This window comes from Peromyscus californicus, unplaced genomic scaffold, assembly GCF_007827085.1.
Source record: "Peromyscus californicus insignis strain IS unplaced genomic scaffold, ASM782708v3 Scaffold_7__1_contigs__length_154581171, whole genome shotgun sequence".
Taxonomy (NCBI): Eukaryota; Metazoa; Chordata; class Mammalia; order Rodentia; family Cricetidae; genus Peromyscus; species Peromyscus californicus.
The window spans coordinates 127914764-127932710 of record NW_026294595.1 but is presented as its reverse complement, the minus strand read 5'-3'; the positions used below and the strand labels follow the sequence as shown (position 1 = coordinate 127932710).

The 17947-nt window shown below is 52.2% G+C and overlaps 1 protein-coding gene across 1 annotated transcript; it reads right to left on the bottom strand.

Annotated features, from left to right (window-relative positions):
• Positions 1 to 6404: 6404 nt before the first annotated feature.
• Bpifb6 (BPI fold containing family B member 6) lies at positions 6405 to 17434 on the bottom strand. The gene is made up of 15 exons (XM_052726723.1): positions 17335 to 17434; positions 16160 to 16259; positions 15198 to 15302; positions 14587 to 14736; positions 14372 to 14426; positions 13865 to 13925; positions 13113 to 13204; positions 12263 to 12436; positions 10763 to 10813; positions 10236 to 10409; positions 9649 to 9716; positions 8159 to 8204; positions 7402 to 7465; positions 6981 to 7057; positions 6405 to 6437 (listed from the first exon to the last, which is right to left on the bottom strand). Exons 1-15 carry the CDS (start codon positions 17432 to 17434, stop codon positions 6405 to 6407), a joined length of 1350 nt encoding a protein of 449 aa, XP_052582683.1.
• Positions 17435 to 17947: the final 513 nt, after the last annotated feature.

Below are 17947 nucleotides of genomic sequence, written 5' to 3'. Positions count from 1 at the left end.
TTCTAGTGTACTAAATCCTGCCCCACCCCAGGGCCTTTGCACATGTTATTCCCGTTGCTAGGAGGTCTCCGTGTCACTTCATGGCTGACTCCTAGTCTGTCAGATTTGCTGTCTTCTCCTCTCCTTGCCCTGTCTGGAGAATCCTACCAATGACTGGGATATTTATTTTGAGGTACTTCTCACAAGTTACATTTACTCAAATGTGTCCCTATGCTTGCTGGCCGACTCTGTAAGCTACAGGAAGGAGGAGACTGTGTCTTGGGCCTCCGTGCAGCTCTCACATGGGCTGGAAGGGCACCTGTCATGGGTAAGGGTAGGATCCAGCAGCTCTTCACTCACCAAGTTGCAGGTTCTAGTACAGACTGAGTCAACCCAGACCTTCTCCTTGGCACAAAGGTGCCCAATAGGTACCACATGACCGAGCAACAAACTTGACTGTACATCCTGTTTACTAAGATGTGACCCTGAGTGGCCTTGCCACCCTAGGGTCTCTCATAGGAAAAACTACCAGGATGGTAGGAAGGCAGTCAAATCCCATGATTTAGAGAAAGAGGCTGGCCTGGAACTCTGTCGTGGGTGATTTGGGCCCTAACTCACCCAACCCTGCCATGGCGTTATATAGCAAGGACTACAGATCCATAAGATGGGGGATTCCCTCCTCTTGCCTTTCAGATGCTCCCAAGCCCCTCTTCCCACTGAGAGTGATTCATTCTGTACCCACTATTCAGATGAGACAGTAAGAGTCACTAGGTCTGTGAAGGGGGTTAGGATGGAGCCAGGCCACCTGGAGCCACCTGGGACCACCTAGGGCCACCTAGGGCCACATGGGGCCACCTTACCAGCCTGTTCCTCCTGCTCTGCAGGTGGGTTCCCACCTCCTGTCAGCTGCTCCACACCTGAGCCCAGGGGCAGCCCTTATATATCTGCAGCAGCTCGCGGACACAAAGGGGGCACAGCCGCCAGAAACCCGTCATATGTCATGTCAGGAGCAAATTGTGGTTTTCCCGGAGGGCCCGAACTAAGCCTTCCTTCTGTGGGGAGAGCCGGGGCTGGGGTCTGTGCCCAGGGGCGGGATGAAATGCATAGGGGCCACAGTGGCCAGCTCCTCTCCCAGCTAGGGTGGGTGGGTTCTCTGGCAGCCCCATAGAGTTCTCTTCAGGTCCCTCACAGCCACCCCAATGGCACAGGGTCCACCCTGCCTCCTTTGCCCACCCTTAAAATGGCCCAGAGGGAAGGAAGCTGCCTTAAAGCAACTGGACCCTCCTGATCTCTAATCCAGCCACAGGCCTAACATGGAGAAATCCAGGCCTGGGAAAAGGGACTAGGGCCTATTTGGGAAAGGGTCACCAACTCCAACCACCGCCACGGCTTGGGACCCCCAGGACTCCAGAGCAGGCAGTTTCAGGAGAATGGTGCAGAGACATTCATTCATTCAATCAGTCTTTCTACAGCAGGCACTTTGTGGGGTGCCTACTGTTTCCCTCATGTGGGGTGTCCCTATGAACAGAAGAGCAACGTTGTTCCCAGGGGCTGGCACACCCTTTGACATTTCAGAGGCCGTGAATTAAAAGTGACAGAGGATGATAAAATTAATCTTCGTAGTGTGATTGATTTAACCACACACAGATAGCCAGCATGTTCCCATTTAATGTGTCCATAGCAGAACACTGAGGATGAGCAGCTTTCTCTCCTTTCCAAGCAGTGGCAGCCTGTGAGCACATAGCTCTGAAGGGAAGACACACACACCACACCACACACACACACACACACACACACACACACACACACACACACACACACACAGTCAGCAGCCAGAGACAGAAATAAAATAAGAAGATAAGTGGTGTTGGAGGTACTGAGTATGGTAGTCAGATATCCAAATGGAAGAGGGACCAGCTTGACCCGAAGAGGAAGTGGGAGGGAGTATGATGGGTACTTGGGAAGGAAGAGCAGTACCAAGCCCCAGGGTGGCTGCCGCATGGCAGCAGGGAGGCCAGTGGGAGTCATGGAGGTGTGGCCAGCAGGCTACAGTGTGCACCCAAGAGCTGTGGCTGCTTTGTTTTCTTTTGTTTTGTTTCAATCATTTTTTGAGACAGGATCTTTCCGTGGCCCAGGCTGGCATGGAACTTGTGACCAGCCTGCCTCAGCCTACCCAGTGTCTGGATTACAGGTGTAAGTCACATGGCTAGCTGGCTTTGGTGTTCATGTGCACTAGTTCTGTAGGTGTCTGTCCCAGCGTCCCCTCCTCCAAGAAGTCTTCTGGAACTCTACACTGAGTGAGGCGCCACCTCTGAGCTCAGCTCTGTCCCCTGGGCCTTCCTGACAGCCTGTGACAGCACAGGTGGCCATCATATGTGTGGTGTCTCCTTCAGGGCCTTGCAGGGAGATGAGGAAGAGTAGTGGCACTAACCTGGTTGCTCACAGCAATGCTGAAACAGGGACCCACCTTCTTCCTGAGGCAGGGTTGGCCTTTTCCTCCACCACAGCTCTCTGAACAGGAAGGATCTTGAAATATGAGACCTGAGCAGAAAGGGACCCTGGGTTCCAAGTGTGTAGCTTGATCGACTTTTAAACTGGGTGCTCCCAAAGCCCCCTAACATCCCCTCCAAATCATGGCCCACCAAAGTGGACCGCTGTCCTGACACAGTGGTTGGGGTGTAGAGTACAATGATGTGTATGTCCTTCTGTGCGCTCCCTCCTCCTGAACACTCCATGGCCACATAACTGCTGCACGTGGCCACATGAGGAGCAGTGTTCCTCTGCCGGGGGCTACCCCACACATGGATGCTCCATGGTTCAGTTGCTTTTACCATCTTCTGTCTGGAAGCACTGGGGCCTTCTGGCAGTTGGTTATTATGAATGAATGAATGAAGCGACACTGTACATTTTTGTCACATCTTTCTATGAACGTGTGTGTACTTACAGTTTCCATGTCTTGAGTGAACAGTTGGTGAAGGAGGAAGAAGGAACAGCACCTCCCCCGTTTATCCAGCACTGACCGTGCACACAGCCTCTGCGTGTGTAACCACATCTGGTGCCATCCTGACCCAGTGGGCTTCGTTATCATTTCCTACTCCCCCGGGAGCCGAGGCCAGGCCAAAGGGAAGCAGCTGGCCCAAGACCATCACGGCCCAGCCTCAGCCTCCAAGTCACTGGCCACCCAATGAATCCATAGACATGAAGGAACGTGAGGGGTCCAGGGAACCTCAGAGAAGGACGCAGGCACTATTGCCTTGCAGGACCCTCGTTCGCCATGTCACGATTGCTGTGAATCTAAGGCCAACCTGGGCTATCTATAGAAACCTTGTCTCAAAAAGCTACCAGGAGAAAAAAAAAATAGCAACACTCCAGAGCTCTCTCCCTCCACACTGACCCTTCTGACCTGGAAGGTCTTGGAAGTCTCTTGGAAGGCAGGAAAATGCTACTGCTTCCTGCCTTGCTTTCTCTCTTTTTCCTCCAGGTCCACTCACCCCCACCATCACCACCCCAAGGTCTCCATCCCTACTTGCAGCGCAGGCATTCCCTACCACCTCATGCAGGATCAGGGAGTGGGCCTGTCCATGGAGGAGACTCATTAAAATGCTGTCTCAGGGTCCTACTTTTCACAGACCCCACCCACCAGGCTGAGGGCAGGGGGTTCTGGCCTACATGTTTAGGAAGGTGATGTGCAGGCCTGGTGGTGGTTATGGGAACTATGGAAGGGATCAGGGCAGAGGAGGCAAAAGACCCCGCCACCACCACCACCCAGGCAATGACACCTGTTCATTCCTAGGGTTTGTCCTTAATGGCTGACGTGCCTTGTAGAGCGATTTTCACCATCCGCGGTGGGTTCATCTCCTGTGACTGCTCCTACTGCAGACTGTTGCTGGACAAGAACATTAGGGAATGCGGGGGGCAAGGGTGGTAACATCCTGGAGGCACCTGAGCAAGCAGTGGACGGAGAATGGAGAGGCAGGGGAGGCGGGACACCACTTTGAGGAGCATCATCGTGTCCTTCCCAGGTCAGCTACCCTGCCAGGTCCCTGGGGATTGATAGTTGTGGATCAGCATTGAAGACCTAGCTCAGCTCCCTGTCTGTCTGGGACCTTGCATCTCAGTTTCTTTACATGATATATGCAGTGCTCAGAACTTAGAGAGGAGTGAGGAGGAGACTGAGTGGGACTCAGGCAGATGAGTTCAAATCCAGCCTCCCATACATGTGTGGGCCCTCGGGAAAGTCACCTCATTTCTCTAGGGTTGTAGGAGTTTTGAAAGGTGAGAGTCCAGAGGCAGAGGACATCTGTTACGGAGCCCCAGAAGTAGAGTCACCGGAGTCCCTTGCCTGGTCCTTCCCAGAGGCAATCTGAAGGGTTCGACCACACAGCAAGCATCCAGACCTTTCCCAAAGAAACAGAGACCCTGGCAGGAACTGCCATATGTGAGAGGCTACGCTGCGCCTAGGGTCCCAGTAGAACCAAGGCCTTCCCTCCAATACAATGTGCCTTGGTTTCTCAGCTACACACTGGACCTGGGAATGTGGCTGTGAGTGTGTTCTTGAACACACAGGAACGGTTAGAGCATGGGAGGAATCTCTAACACACCCGTCAAGTGTGGGTGTGTCGAGTCCCACCCATGGATTAACTAGACACCAGGACCTGCCAGCACTGCTTCAAGGTTGCTATTGTCCCACAGCCCAGGGGATGATGGCTGATGGGATTAGGTGACAGTGAGGGACAAGGGCATGGCCCTGGCATCCGGGCCTTCCTCCTCTGTGGTATGGATCTAAGCCAGGTTGGAAGAAAGCCACCTGCCAGGCCCCACGAGCTTAAGAAACACTGGCCTCCTGGCCAGTCTCTGCACAACATAGGTATCGGCATGTGCCAAACTGAGGCCCACCCACACCCACATCTCTCCCCAACTCCTACGTCGGAGACTCGCCATATGCAGACACAAGCATTGTGACACGTGTGCACACCAGAGCATGGACGCACAGACACTCAGCCACACCCTAATCATCTCCAGGGCTGAGCGAAAGTAGGTCATAGAAGGTGTCCAATATACATATTTTTCAAAGGTATGGATAGTTTTGTATGATTTTTACATTCTAGCAGTTATACTAGTTTTCAGCATCAACTTAAAATATACACGTTTAACTTAGCTATGTGTAAATGTGCATTTAGATTAAAAAGAGTCAATTTAAAAACCATGAAGCTAGGGATGTAACTCAATGGTAGAGCACTTCCTGGCTTGTATGAGGCATGGGTTCTACCCTTAACACCACAAAAACTGAAACTTAAATATATATATTTAATATATATATATAAAGAATCCCAAGAAAGGGGGCAGATGGGAGGCACAGGAGCACTCTGACCAGGTTTTGTGTAAATAGAGGGGTACATACAGACACAGGAAAATGCTGCAGATACACGGGCCTCTCTTACACATGACCTGCTGGTGCTTGTGGTGGCCCCATATCCCAAACCCACTGTACGTGGCCAGATGCTCAAACATTCGGTGTGCCCAGCCATACCCTGGCTCAGAAACACCTGTTCACTTTTCTTGAGGCCTCAGAACTCCACCTGAGCTAGCACTTTTTATGCCAGATGATGTCTGGGCATTGCCCACGATGCCAGTCATATATAAGCTTTACAGAAGCCCTGCTGGGATTGGCACAGGTACAGGCGAGGAAAATGAGACTCCCACTGGTGCCATGATTCACCCAAAACACATAGAAAAGAAGAGGCAGAATTGAGTCGAGCCAAGGCAGGCTGTCTGTGCTCTGATGTGCCCTGATGTGACCTGATGTGCTCATCAGGCCACTCTGAGCCTCAACTTCCCTATTTATGAAATATTGACAGTCATCTCCTCAGCCGTAAGGATTAAAGGAGGCAGCATGGAGAGACTCTGGGGGCATGGACTCCACATGAATAGAGACATCTCCAGATTACCAAGACCTGGGGCAGAGAATTGAGGCAGAAAGGCCCTGGACAGGAAGTGTGCTACCCTGGGCTTCCACCATCTTCTCAGTGAATAGGGGTGACCTCACTCATCCTTCCTATCGGTTCTGGATGAGTAGGGGAAGGAAAATCATGGAGAGTAACTATTAGCAGATGCTTGGTGCATGCCTAACCCACCCCAATGTTGGGCCAGCTTCCCTTCAGATCCCAAGCTGGCCTTAGACCCTAAAGCCCATCAAAGGGGACCAAAAAACACACGTTTTGTTGGCTACAAAAAGAGACAGAAACACTGAATTGTGTGAGAGTCTTCTTCCTGTTTATTGTTGAGACCCACTAGGCCTCTTCCTTTCTCCTGGTCACAGGAAGTAACCACTGGCTGCAGGGCCAGGCCCATCTGGCTCACATCTGGGCTCCTCTGCTCGTACAGAACCATGGCAGTTGAAGACAGTTGGCAGAGTCTTGCCACGGTCATTCCATCTTCAAGCCCAGCACCAGGGCATCCTGATGGGAGAAGAGAGCTGGGTGAAGAGGGGATTGGGAGGGATGAAAGGAGTCACTGAGTCCCAGGCTCAGGAACAGATGGAACCAGCCATGGCCAGAAGACGGAAAGCAAAGGCCTTGGGACCTGGAAGGTACCTTCGCCCCTCTGAGCCTTAACTCTCTCAACTGTCAAATAGGAACATACCTTGCCACCTCCTAGAGTAGAGAGAGGGCATGAGAGAAATGTTCACTTAACACTCCAGGCTCAAAACCTAACATGCCATGAGAAGCTTGTATTTGTTGAGTGCTCACTATATGCCTTCAGGTTCATTGTCTTGGAAAATCAGGACAGCTCTATGAGGTTGATGTCCACATTCTCACCCCTACTTAAACCCAGAAATGGGGGAGGGGCATAGAGAAATCATGGTGGCAGAACAAGAGAGTTGTAAAATGAACTCTCCTTCTGTACAGTCCTGGCCCAGGCCCTTCTTGTGGAACTGTTCTTGCTGATCTCCCATTGGCCAAAGTGCTAACGGACATGGCCTCCCCCAGCCCCACCCTCACCTCTACTATGTCCAGCTCAGCCAGGTTGTAATTGATAGCCAGAAGGTCTGGAAGTGGGAGCCCAACATGGAGTACATCTGAGAAATAAACACAGGTAAACTGCTTGGCAATCAATTAAGAAGCTGCCCGAAGCTGAATGGTAGGGATTAGTGTCATGATCGACCCATGATGTCGGCTGGCTACACAGGCAGAGGACACCTATCTGCCTTGTGTTTATATCACAGGTCAAAATCTCACTCATGATGGGAGGTCAAGGGTCAAAGCCCAAATTATGGGATGAGCTTTTGTCTCCAAGAAGGTGACATGAAGACTACATTGGCCTCAATGTGTAGGCATTGGGCATTTACTTCCAAGGCTTTGAGACCACACAGGTAGGAGCCCCCTTTGATGACGTGCATCCTGATTCTTGGAGAAGCCTTACCGTTCACCACAGGGATGTAGGCCTTCTGGAGATAATCAGTGATGAAGCCGGTCAATGCCGTCTCCTGGAAGAGAAAGACAGGGAAAACCCCCAACACAGTTCAGCATCCCTCCTCAGCCTACCCTCGCCTAGGCCTGAGAAACACAAAAGAGGACATTAGGGACAGCAAACAGCTTGTCTAGCCAGTCTCAGACCTGGGGGCTAGGCCCTGTCTTGCTCCTAATTCCTGTTTGGGTGACATGCAGGGCAATGGATCTTGGTGCAGGAATGGGGACACTCAGGAGGCGGGGCGGGGGTGTATGGGCTGCACTCCTGATCTGACAGAAAACTCAGAGTTCATACTGGCCATGCAACCATCAGCTCTTTGGGCCCATGAATGTGAGTTATGGCAGTGCCTACTCACAGGCTTTCAGGAGGACTCACATATCCACAAGGATAGTTGCTGTTGATGTCATGTTAGTACCCACTTGATTGGGTGCTGTGCTGGGGGCCCTGCGGCTAGAGACTAATTGAAATAATAGCCTGTTTAATCAAGGCCAGCCAGGCTGCTACCATGGTGATTCTTTTAGAATCAACTCGTAGAGTTATTCAAGGGAACAAGGACTCAGAAAAGCTAAGGGCCTTCCCCAGGGTCAGAGTGTGTCAGGAGCCCAGAGGATGGGAGTGACCTTGCTCTCTTTACTCTGACTTCACTGTAGGGCACATTCCCTGTAGGCTCAGCGTTACCTGGCCAGGCAAACGCACTTGGGACACTTACATTGAAGTTGCCAATTGAAGAAGACACCCGGGACAGGCTCAGTAAACTGTAAAGGAGAGGGCAAGGGTGTGGAGAGAGCATGGTCAGAGCAAGCCACTGAGAGGGGGCCTCCCCAGCTTCACAGCCCCCTACAGGTGGCCCCTGTGCAGCCTGTTTGTATATTATCTGTGATGGGACGGTGACCACCACTCATTACCTCCCATGCTGTCCTCACAGCTCACAGCCCTCCTGAATGGCCTCTCATGAACCCTGCTCTCCCAAACTCTGGGTCTTTGGTCATGTCCATAACTCCATTCACAACCCAACAAGCCAGACTCAGATCCTTGAAGGACACAAGGGAAGTTCTTCTTTCCCCTCTTCAACACAACTCCCAGGAGACCCTAAGACACACCAGCAGCAGGACAGGCCATGGGCAGTCGTCTGAACTCTGCCTGTCCAGACTGCGTCCTAGCAAAAGATCCTGCATCTCTCCAGTCATTTTAAGCTAGCCATCTGGGCAAACAGTCTCCAGCAGAGACAACAGCCCAGGACCAGGCCACCCAAGCATTCCATGTCTTGGTAACTGTGATTGGTCTAGCCTTGCCCATGTGACCCAAACTAGACTCCAAGCTTTGGTGGCTATGAGAAGGACTGGACCAGGGCACCTCTTGCTGCTGAGGTCCCTTTACTATCTAGTGGGGAGGGGCTTCCTGAGAATGTGGGCAGCAAAGAGCTCAGCAGAGAAAGGGAAGGAGGAAGCCAGATTCTTGAGAACTTGGTGTGCCTGGATTCCAATGTCACATGAGCCGAAAGATTCCCTTCTTGGGCTGTAAGGCAGTTCCAGCTGAAACTCTGCCTCTTGCCTTTGAAAGAATCCTGACACAGCTCAATTCAGATGAATGACTGAGGCAAGTACAGGAATTGGTGAGTGGCTAAGTGTATAACCAGGTGGAATGCGTCCTTTCCCCGAGAGTGTAAGAACGAAACAGGGTAGTGGACGTAAGGCATGTGGCTAGACAAAGCACACAGAGCTAAAGATGCCCTAAAGGAAGTAGCAGTTGAGCTGGCCCTGACCCATTTGGAAGAAATGACAAAGGCATGTGAATGGAGGGGACCAAGGTTCAAATCCAGATCCACGATGGCAGAGCAAAGTGGAAGAGGGAGAGCAGAGATTGAGAAAGGCTCGGAGTGTCAGGCTAGGAATTAAGATAAGACAGTAGGCAGTGTGGAGTCCTTGAGGGTTCTAGAGCAGGCTGAATGATCAGAGCAGTCTGGTCATGTGGGCTATGGGGGATGTATCTGGGTGAGAACCTGGAGTTGGAAGCCAAGCGGTGTTACCAGAATGGACAAGAGGAAGAGTAGACAATGGCCAGAGGAGTGTGGTGACAGTGGCATAGAGATGCACTTGTCTGTCAGTCTGTTGTAGATGGTATGAAGAGATAGAAGGATGTGAGGTGGGGAATAGAGCCAGGGCTACTACAGGGTTGGCATCACGGGACCAAAGCTCCTACCTGTCCAGAGAGGTGGCCATCTGCAGCCGGTTCTCATGCACTGAGTAGTGTATTTCCAGACCAAGGTGCTGGCATAGAGGAGGGAGCAGAGAAGGCAGTGGGTCCCCCATTTGGCACCTCTGCTTCCTGTCCTGTCCTGGAACTGAACCCAGCAACCTCTCCAGGGCCCTAGCCCGCAACCCTTGTCTCTCCTATTCTGGATCAGCATGAACTTAATAAGCACCTGACCTTAATGTCTGCACATAGTGATAACGGTCTGGGCCTTTGCTAACTGACTAGGGTGTCCCCAAGCTTCCCAACATCAGCTCCTCCCCATGCATAGCTACTGCTCAACCCTTCAAACATCTCTCAGCCAGCCCTGGATGTGGGGTTTCTTTAGGCTTCCACAGTTCTCCTGGAGGAGGATTTACTGTCCTTAGGGGCTGAGAAGTGTTGGAGGGAGAGGAGGCACTGACCCACCATCCAGCAGGTGGCAATGCCTAAGGTCAGGTCACTCCATCTGTGCCTGACTCTCAACTAAAATCCCAGCACCGTCCAGCCTGGGAGCGTGCCCAAGGTCAGAGTGACTACCGACGAGCCCCACTCACAGTCTCCAGGAGGAAGAGTGACTTTGGGTGTTTGCCATGTCGACGCACTGCAAACATCTCCAGGCTGCCGTGGAGGTGCATCAGGCTCTTTCCAGCCTTCATGGTGACCTTGGGGGGTTTGTTTATCTTGACCTTGATCAGCAAAGGCTTCGGTTTGTGGTAGGTCTTGGCCACCTGCAAAGACCAAGGCATACTCTCAGAGCCGGCCCTTGGAGTTCAGTCCAAGGGTGTCTCAGAAAGTAGCTGATTTCTGCTGAAAGTCCAATATGCAAAAGCCCGGCTGTGCCTCTTAGGAAAGGAAAGGGGTAAAATATGACATTTGACTATTTCTGTGATGAATGCAGGACTCACAAGATACTAGGGCTGAGCTGTCTGTAGGCTGGACCCAGAGAGTGCTCTGTGGAAAGGCTGGGCTGTCTCCACATTGGGCAAAGGGACTGCACATTGAGCAGTTGCCTTCCCTAGCCAGTCCCCTTTGCCTGGAGTGCAAAGTGAGTACAGTGGTCACAGGTTACTGGGGCACTCACCTCCGGGATGAAGCCAGCCAGTGTCCTAGTGGTGTGGGACAGCTTACCAACCTACAAATCAAAGTCAAAGTGGGCACTGTGTAAAGTCCAGGTACCCCAACATCCACCTCTCTGCCTTAGGAAGGTGGGGCCTCAGAATCTTCCTTCACCTGCACACACAACTCTGTGCTCAACTAGGAGAGGAACCTCCAGCTCCCAAACATCATTGACACACCCCAGATCTCATGGCTCCTGACCCAAGGTCAAATGCTGAGAAAACGTTGAAAGGCAAAGCAGGGAGGTGATAGGAGAATGGCCAGGTGTGGTGGATGAGCGGGCAAGGCAAGTTAATAGACAGGTAGGCAAATGGAAGGGAGGACAGTAAAACAGATGAGTGATAGAATGGGGGAGGGTGGGCAGATGAGTAGATGGAAGTGTGGGGGAAGGCACCAGTGTGGGTGGTGACGGGTGGAGTGGGATGCTGAGTAGCTGAGTGGAAACCAGATGGTGCTGGGGAAGAAGATAGACGGACTGACTGGTAGAAGTTGAGTAGATGGTGAGAGGATGGGAGGTAAGGTGGTGTGATGGAGCAATGGAGGAGGGGGAAGGATGCGCAGGTGAGTACCCAGCTGGATGGACAGGTGAGTGGCAGAAAAAACAATGTCGAGAGGTGCGTGGTAATGGTGATGGAGAGGCACACTTATCCACCAGTCTGTGGCGGGGAATGGTGATGGAGAGGCGCACTTATCCACCAGTCCCTGGTGGGGAATGGTGATGGAGAGGCACACTTATCCACCAGTCCCTGGTGGGGAATGGTGATGGAGAGGCGCACTTATCCACCAGTCCCTGGTGGGGAATGGTGATGGAGAGGCACACTTATCCACCAGTCCGTGGTGGGGAATGGTGATGGAGAGGCACACTTATCCACCAGTCTGTGGTGGGGAATGGTGATGGAGAGGCGCACTTATCCACCAGTCCCTGGTGGGGAATGGTGATGGAGAGGCGCACTTATCCACCAGTCTATTAATGGTATGAAGCCACAGAAGGACGTGAGGTGGGAAATAGAACCAGGTCATGAAGACACAGTGGGTAGGTGATGATTTGGGTAACAGGAAGGTAGTGGCTGCCAGGGCATGAGAACTGTAAGGAGAGGGGTGCTGGGGTGGTTCAGAGGGCGAAACCTCTTGCTACACAAGCCTTGACCTGATTCCAGTCCCTTGAACCCACAGTGTGGAAGAAGAAACCAACTTCAGAAAGTTGCCTTCTGACCTCCACATGAACATTTTTTTTTTTACTTTAAAAAAAATGTAGGCAGGTCACTAAATGGTTGGTTGTATGGACAGTCAGATGTGCAGATGGGTAGACACAGGTCACATGTGCAGAGGAGCAACTGCCGTTGAAACCCCAAGCAGCCTCACATCTCCTGTGCTGCATTTGACCCCTGAATCATTCCCAAGTACACTAGGCAGGCAGAGCCTGTCACTCCTGGGCTAAAGCAGCTGGGGTGTGGTGGCGGCTTACCCTCCTGTCCCTGAGGTTCACTTCCAAAGACTTCTGCAGAAGGGCCAGCTCAGCTGTGAGGAAGGAGGCTGAGAGCAGCAGCTGTGAGTCTTTGGCCGAGCCCTCGGGGAATTCCAGTGCTGACCCATCAGTGGCAAGCTGGATAACTTGGCTTTCCTGAAGCTGCACCACAGGCTAGGGGACAACAGGAGCCATGTGGGAATGAAGCCACAGGAGTCCTGGTTCTCCAACCACTAGGGCTCAGGTCAGACCTCAAGTCAGCAAGACAGTGTTAGAGCAGAGCAGGTTGCGGGTGGGTAGATGCAGCTTGAGAGGACAAAAGCATCAGCCACTAGGTCCCTGGCAGTCTCTACCAAGAGTGTTTAGGTCACCTTAGCGGCTCTGACTCTGTCTTGGGCTCTTACATGTGCAGAGCGTGATGTGAGCCCTACCACATCATTCTCACAAGCAAGGAGAGGGGCCCCAGGACGGCAGGAGGAAAGCCACCCAAGGAGGTGACTTCCTGGCCCTTTCATCTGCAGTCTTGCAAGAGGCTTGCTCATGTGTGTGAGGACCCAGCTCTGCCTCTAACTTCTGCAGAAGCCTCTTCCAGCCTGGTCTCTTCCCTGTCTCGGTGTCTCTATCTATACAATGGCAGGGCACAGCCACTCTCCGAGAAACATGAATAGTCCTGCAAGAAGTGAGACTGAAGACCCCAGCCTCAGCAGCCTCACTTTGAGCAGGGTGAGAGGGAAGTCCTCATAGCAAGGCTCCTCCTTCTCATCACCTCCCAGCCACCTGTCGGGCAGAAGCAGCCACACAAGTCCCACCAAGCCTGAGCTCCGCACCCTAGGGGACCTTCACTACTTACGCTGAAGTCCACCTGGATGTGGCTAGCTGTGGTGGCTGGGGAGGCTGTCAAGGCATATTTAACAGTGCCCATCTGGTCCACAGGCATGGCGTCTGTGGAGAGAGGTTCCTTTCAGATAGGCACCAGCCCCAGGAGCAGCTAGAAAAGCCAGAAGCAGTCACTGCTCCTGAGCCGGCCTATCCCTCTGTGTGACCCAAGAAGTGCCTTAGACCTTGGTAATCTGTTGTTCTGCTGGCCCAAATTCTGGGCAGTCATTCTCCAGGGATCTTGCAACAATGATAATATATATGAGGTTGGAATTGTGGGTTGTTCACGGGTGAGTAAACTGAGGCTGGGGAAAGTGAAGTGACTTCTCTCAGACCCGCTGCTGAGGACACAAAGGCAGGGGAGGATCTTCAGGCTCAGCTATTGGATTTCCCTCCTCCTACCCTGGGGGGCCCTGTGGACCCCAAGTGGTTGAGATAGCAGACTTCCTCAGCAAAAGATCAGGAATGCCCAGTTAAGACAATTCACTAGGTCATGAGTCATTAGGGATTGTCTGCAGAGCGGCTGTCATGGCATTCAGGTAGAGAAATGAGAGGACCCAGGCACCCTGTGGGGTTTCAGGCTTCTCATCTAGACAGTGTGGGGACACCATGTTCTCAGCCTTCCTCTTGTCCTGGAGACAGGCTGGAAACAGCCATGCGAATGGAGGGCATGGGCATTGAAATCCAGCTACTGTGACATCCTGTGTGAAAGAGGGATGTCCTCACCAGTCAAATTGGTCCATTTCTTGTTCACATACACCAGGACAGCATCAATGGCTGGACACATCTACAAGCAAAGAAGGCACCAACCTGAGTGGGTTACACGCACAGGGAAACTCCATAGTACTCCACAGGGAATCCTAAGGCCCCCAGCAGGACAAGGGCCGGGGTGGGGGGCACTAAGGCCCAAGTCATGAGACTATCAACAACAGGGACTGGACTAGAATCCAAATGACTGCACGCCATGCAAAATTGCCAAGGATTCTTTTCCTGGGGCTGGCCATCTGAGCAGGGTTGTCAAGCTGGAACACACACGCTCTTGTCATCTATGCCTGGGCTTGTGGCAGACATCACTAGATGATCGTTGCACTTCTCCTGAGCCAGCCACAGACTCTGAACTCTTCTTAGCCACTATCAACCCACCAAGGTCCCTGCCTAAGGACAAATACACTGGCTGCCCTGGCCACAGCAGTTGCACCAAGAAGGGATGAAGACTTGCTCAGGGTCACTCACCAGGCCGGGGAGGACCTTGCGCAGGGTGCTGTCCACAAACTTGCTGATGGCCTTGCTGAGACACAGGTACGGGGGTACAGGTGAACAGTACATCAATGATACCAAGTTGGACAGAGGACACAAAGGGACATGGTTATAGTTCAGTGGCTCAGGAAGAGGAATGACAGGGAGGAGCAGGGAGGACCACTATGCTCCCCCGACACAGGACCCCTTACTTGTTAGGCAGATTGGTTTTCACGCTGACCAGGATGACCTCACAGCCCTCACTCCTGAACATGGGGGTGCCTGTCTCCTCATCCTGCAGAAGCCTATCCGTAGCTGTGATGTTTAGGACCACATTGATCTCCATGTTTCCTCCTGTGAAGCTGGAAGACCAGGCAGACAGGCAGGTGGGCACTGTTGGTATCTCTGCTATTGGGGCTGCTATCCCCACTCTCTTTGCCCACAACCTCAGCATCTAAGAAGGGAGAGGGCAGGATCTAACCCCACGTGGTGAAAAAACAAAAAGACTGTCTCATAGTCATACAACCGGCCTTTCTACTCCCCTCTTTGATGGAACTCTGATGCATCTGAAACACTGATCAACTGTAATCACCTCCCCAGAGCCTCCCTGGCCTCTTCTTCCACTGTTCAGTCCCTTCCCATTCTACCAATGATTCTCTCTGTGGCTCTGCTTCGCCTGGTTCCCATCAAAAGAGAACCCAAGTCTACAGTCACCTCAGATCCCAGCACCTACATAATAAATAGTTGGTACTCAGTGATTGTGCATGGGAGGGTGAGACAAGGGGACAGTCTCCTTCCCCTGTTTCTCCCCTCCCACACCAACCTCTTGCCCGTGATGGTCATGCCTGTGGACACACACTGGAAGATGCCCACTCCAGGTACAAAGCTCAATGTGATGACAGGTTCCAGGACATCCTTTACCTTCATACTTGGAGGGAACAGACATGCACAGTGATGAGAACTGAGAAGACACAATCCAGGCCCTCAACATACTCCTCCATCACCTCACTGGGGGGTCTCAGTAAACTTATATTCTACGTCTACTAGGACCATCTGAAACGTAAACCAAAGGCTTGGATGTGAACTAATCTATGCACAGAAAACCCTCATGTGTGAAGGGAGACACATGGCTGACTCTATGTGACCTTGGGCTCTTCTCTTTCCCTCTTTTGTCAAGTTCAACAACAAACTAGGGAGACTGGATTGGATCCAGATTTCCCAACAATGTCACCTTTGATATTTGGGGCTTAGTAATATCTCTGACCTCAACTCATGTACACTAATAGCACTGTCCTGCTCCTTTGCAAGTTGAGGCCACCAAAAGTCTCTCTAGGCAAATGCCCCCTAGAGACACTGCCACCTTTGGTTCAGAAACACCATTTGAGAATCAGGATTACAAGGATGTGGCACATATACCTCCACCTGCCCGTTCTGAGCTCTTGATAGACATTGCTAATCTATCCTATTCTGCTAAATCTAGATAGTGCCTCAGAACCCTCCACAAGACAGCAATCCAGGCAGCCCCCAACCAGCCACAATGGTGCTTGCAAGGAGCCCTTTCCTCCTGTTACTGGATGACTGTCAACACCCTTCCAGCCCCACTATTTCAAGACTTGTTCCCACTTGATTTCATGTATATTTAGTGAGCTCACTTTCTCCTCTAAATGACTCTGAGCAGAAATGTTCTCAAGGCATGAATGAGGAGTCCCAGGCCAAAGCAGGAAAAATGCCTGCCTGTACTACCACCCCCCAATGTTTTGTCCTTCCTGTGGACCTCCTGCTTACTTGCTGAGGCCTTTAATGGCCTTTCCCCCTGGCTGTGGATTGCTAGCCTCAGCAGCCATCTTCTCCAGGATGTGGCTCTCTTCCATGGCACTCTGGACCTCTGGAGGGGAAAGGGTGTCAACCAACTCTCAGCCAGATGGGGACAGTTGCCAAGAGGAGATGGCAAATATCACCTGGTCCTTAGAGGAAGAATGGGACTCTCCACTGGACGTGAAGAAACACAGGGCAAGCAGATCAGGCAGAGGGTGTGGCAAGGACAAAGATAGGGAAGGAAGTGGGTGGAGGGGGGAGTGCAGAGACCGTGGGAGTTTGGGGACAGGGATGTTGAGGCAGGGCCGAGTGAGGAGAGAGAGGAAGGGAAGAAGGAGGGAGAGGGGCAGGGAACAGACCAGGGGTAAGGGCAGCGAGAGTACAGTGAGAAACCTTGCTAAAGGGTGAGGAGGCAATATAGAACATTATCATGGAGACCTGGAAAGACAGCATAGTAAGTGACCAGAACAACTCTGGGCGCTGGTTACAACAGGTTTGAGCCTGCACCAAGAGAGACTGATTCTCAGGACTGGGGTGTCCAAACCTCAGATGATACTCTGTTAGAAACACCCCCCACCCCACCCCACCAGAGCCACAGGCTAATTCCCAGAGAGAAAGCAAATACTAAGCCACCAATGACCTCTTGCACATAAACTCAACTATTTCATGGAGCTGGGCTCGGGGTGAAAAACGCGTCACAGTTCCTAGAGGAAGTTACTCTCACATATCACTCAATCCTGCCAGGGAAGAGCTGGTCACCTTGTTTGTGTTTCTCTACACAGACAACATAGACAGGTCACAAGACTTGCCTTAGTCACACAGCAAGTTGTCAGAACTGGGACTTGACCCAAACCTGTCACCTCCACAGCCCAAACATGGGCACCAGCCCCTTCCACTAAAGTGAAGGAGGGACTGGAAAGGAGCAGGATTTCTCACTCCACCTCTGACTTGAGGGAATTTGGGAGGTTGGCTCATTTTCTCTGGGCCTCCACTTCCCCTTCTGTAGAATGGAAGGCCAAGAGTAGTTTGCTGCTTCTAGACTGGCTTTGCAGATCGTAGATGTTCAAGCCCCACAGACTTGGGAAATCATTACCTATCACCTGCCCCACATCCCCCTGGCCCCAGCCCAGGGCCCACCCACTCACCATGGTTCATAATGTCCATGCCCAACCTTAGAAGAGCCCCAGGGTCAGCTCGGGTTCCAGCCAGCAGGCCGCAGAGGACCAGGCACAGGATCCACAGCATACCTCCACCTGTGCAGAGCGCATGGGGTCACTCCAGGGAGTGTACTCTCCATAAATTCCCTCTCCCTATGGACATAAAGCAATGTCCAGGCTGCACTGCCATATGGGTAGTGGGAGGGCCAGCTGCAGATCTGTATGAGTTCACATGCAGCTCAGCGGCCACAGTGCTGGACCCAAAAGGGAACTCCCACCCATCTGCCTCAAGGCGTTTGCCCTGCAGTGTGCACATGGCCACCAAGTACCTCACTTACTCCAGCCCACCCTCACTTACCTCTGGAGTCCAAAATTCCAACTCAGCCCCTGGAAGTCCCCTGAGACATAGTCTTGCCAATGGGGAAACTGAGAGACACAAGAGGCCTCATAGCCAGAAAATGGCAAGCTGAGTAATGACCTCCTATCTTGGTCCCTCACTGTTCTCAAGAGAGCCATGCTCTATACTGGCCCTCCAGGAATCCTGCCCTCCACTTACCAGCTCCTGAAGTTCTCCCAGCAGGGGCCAAGTGTGTAGTTCTCG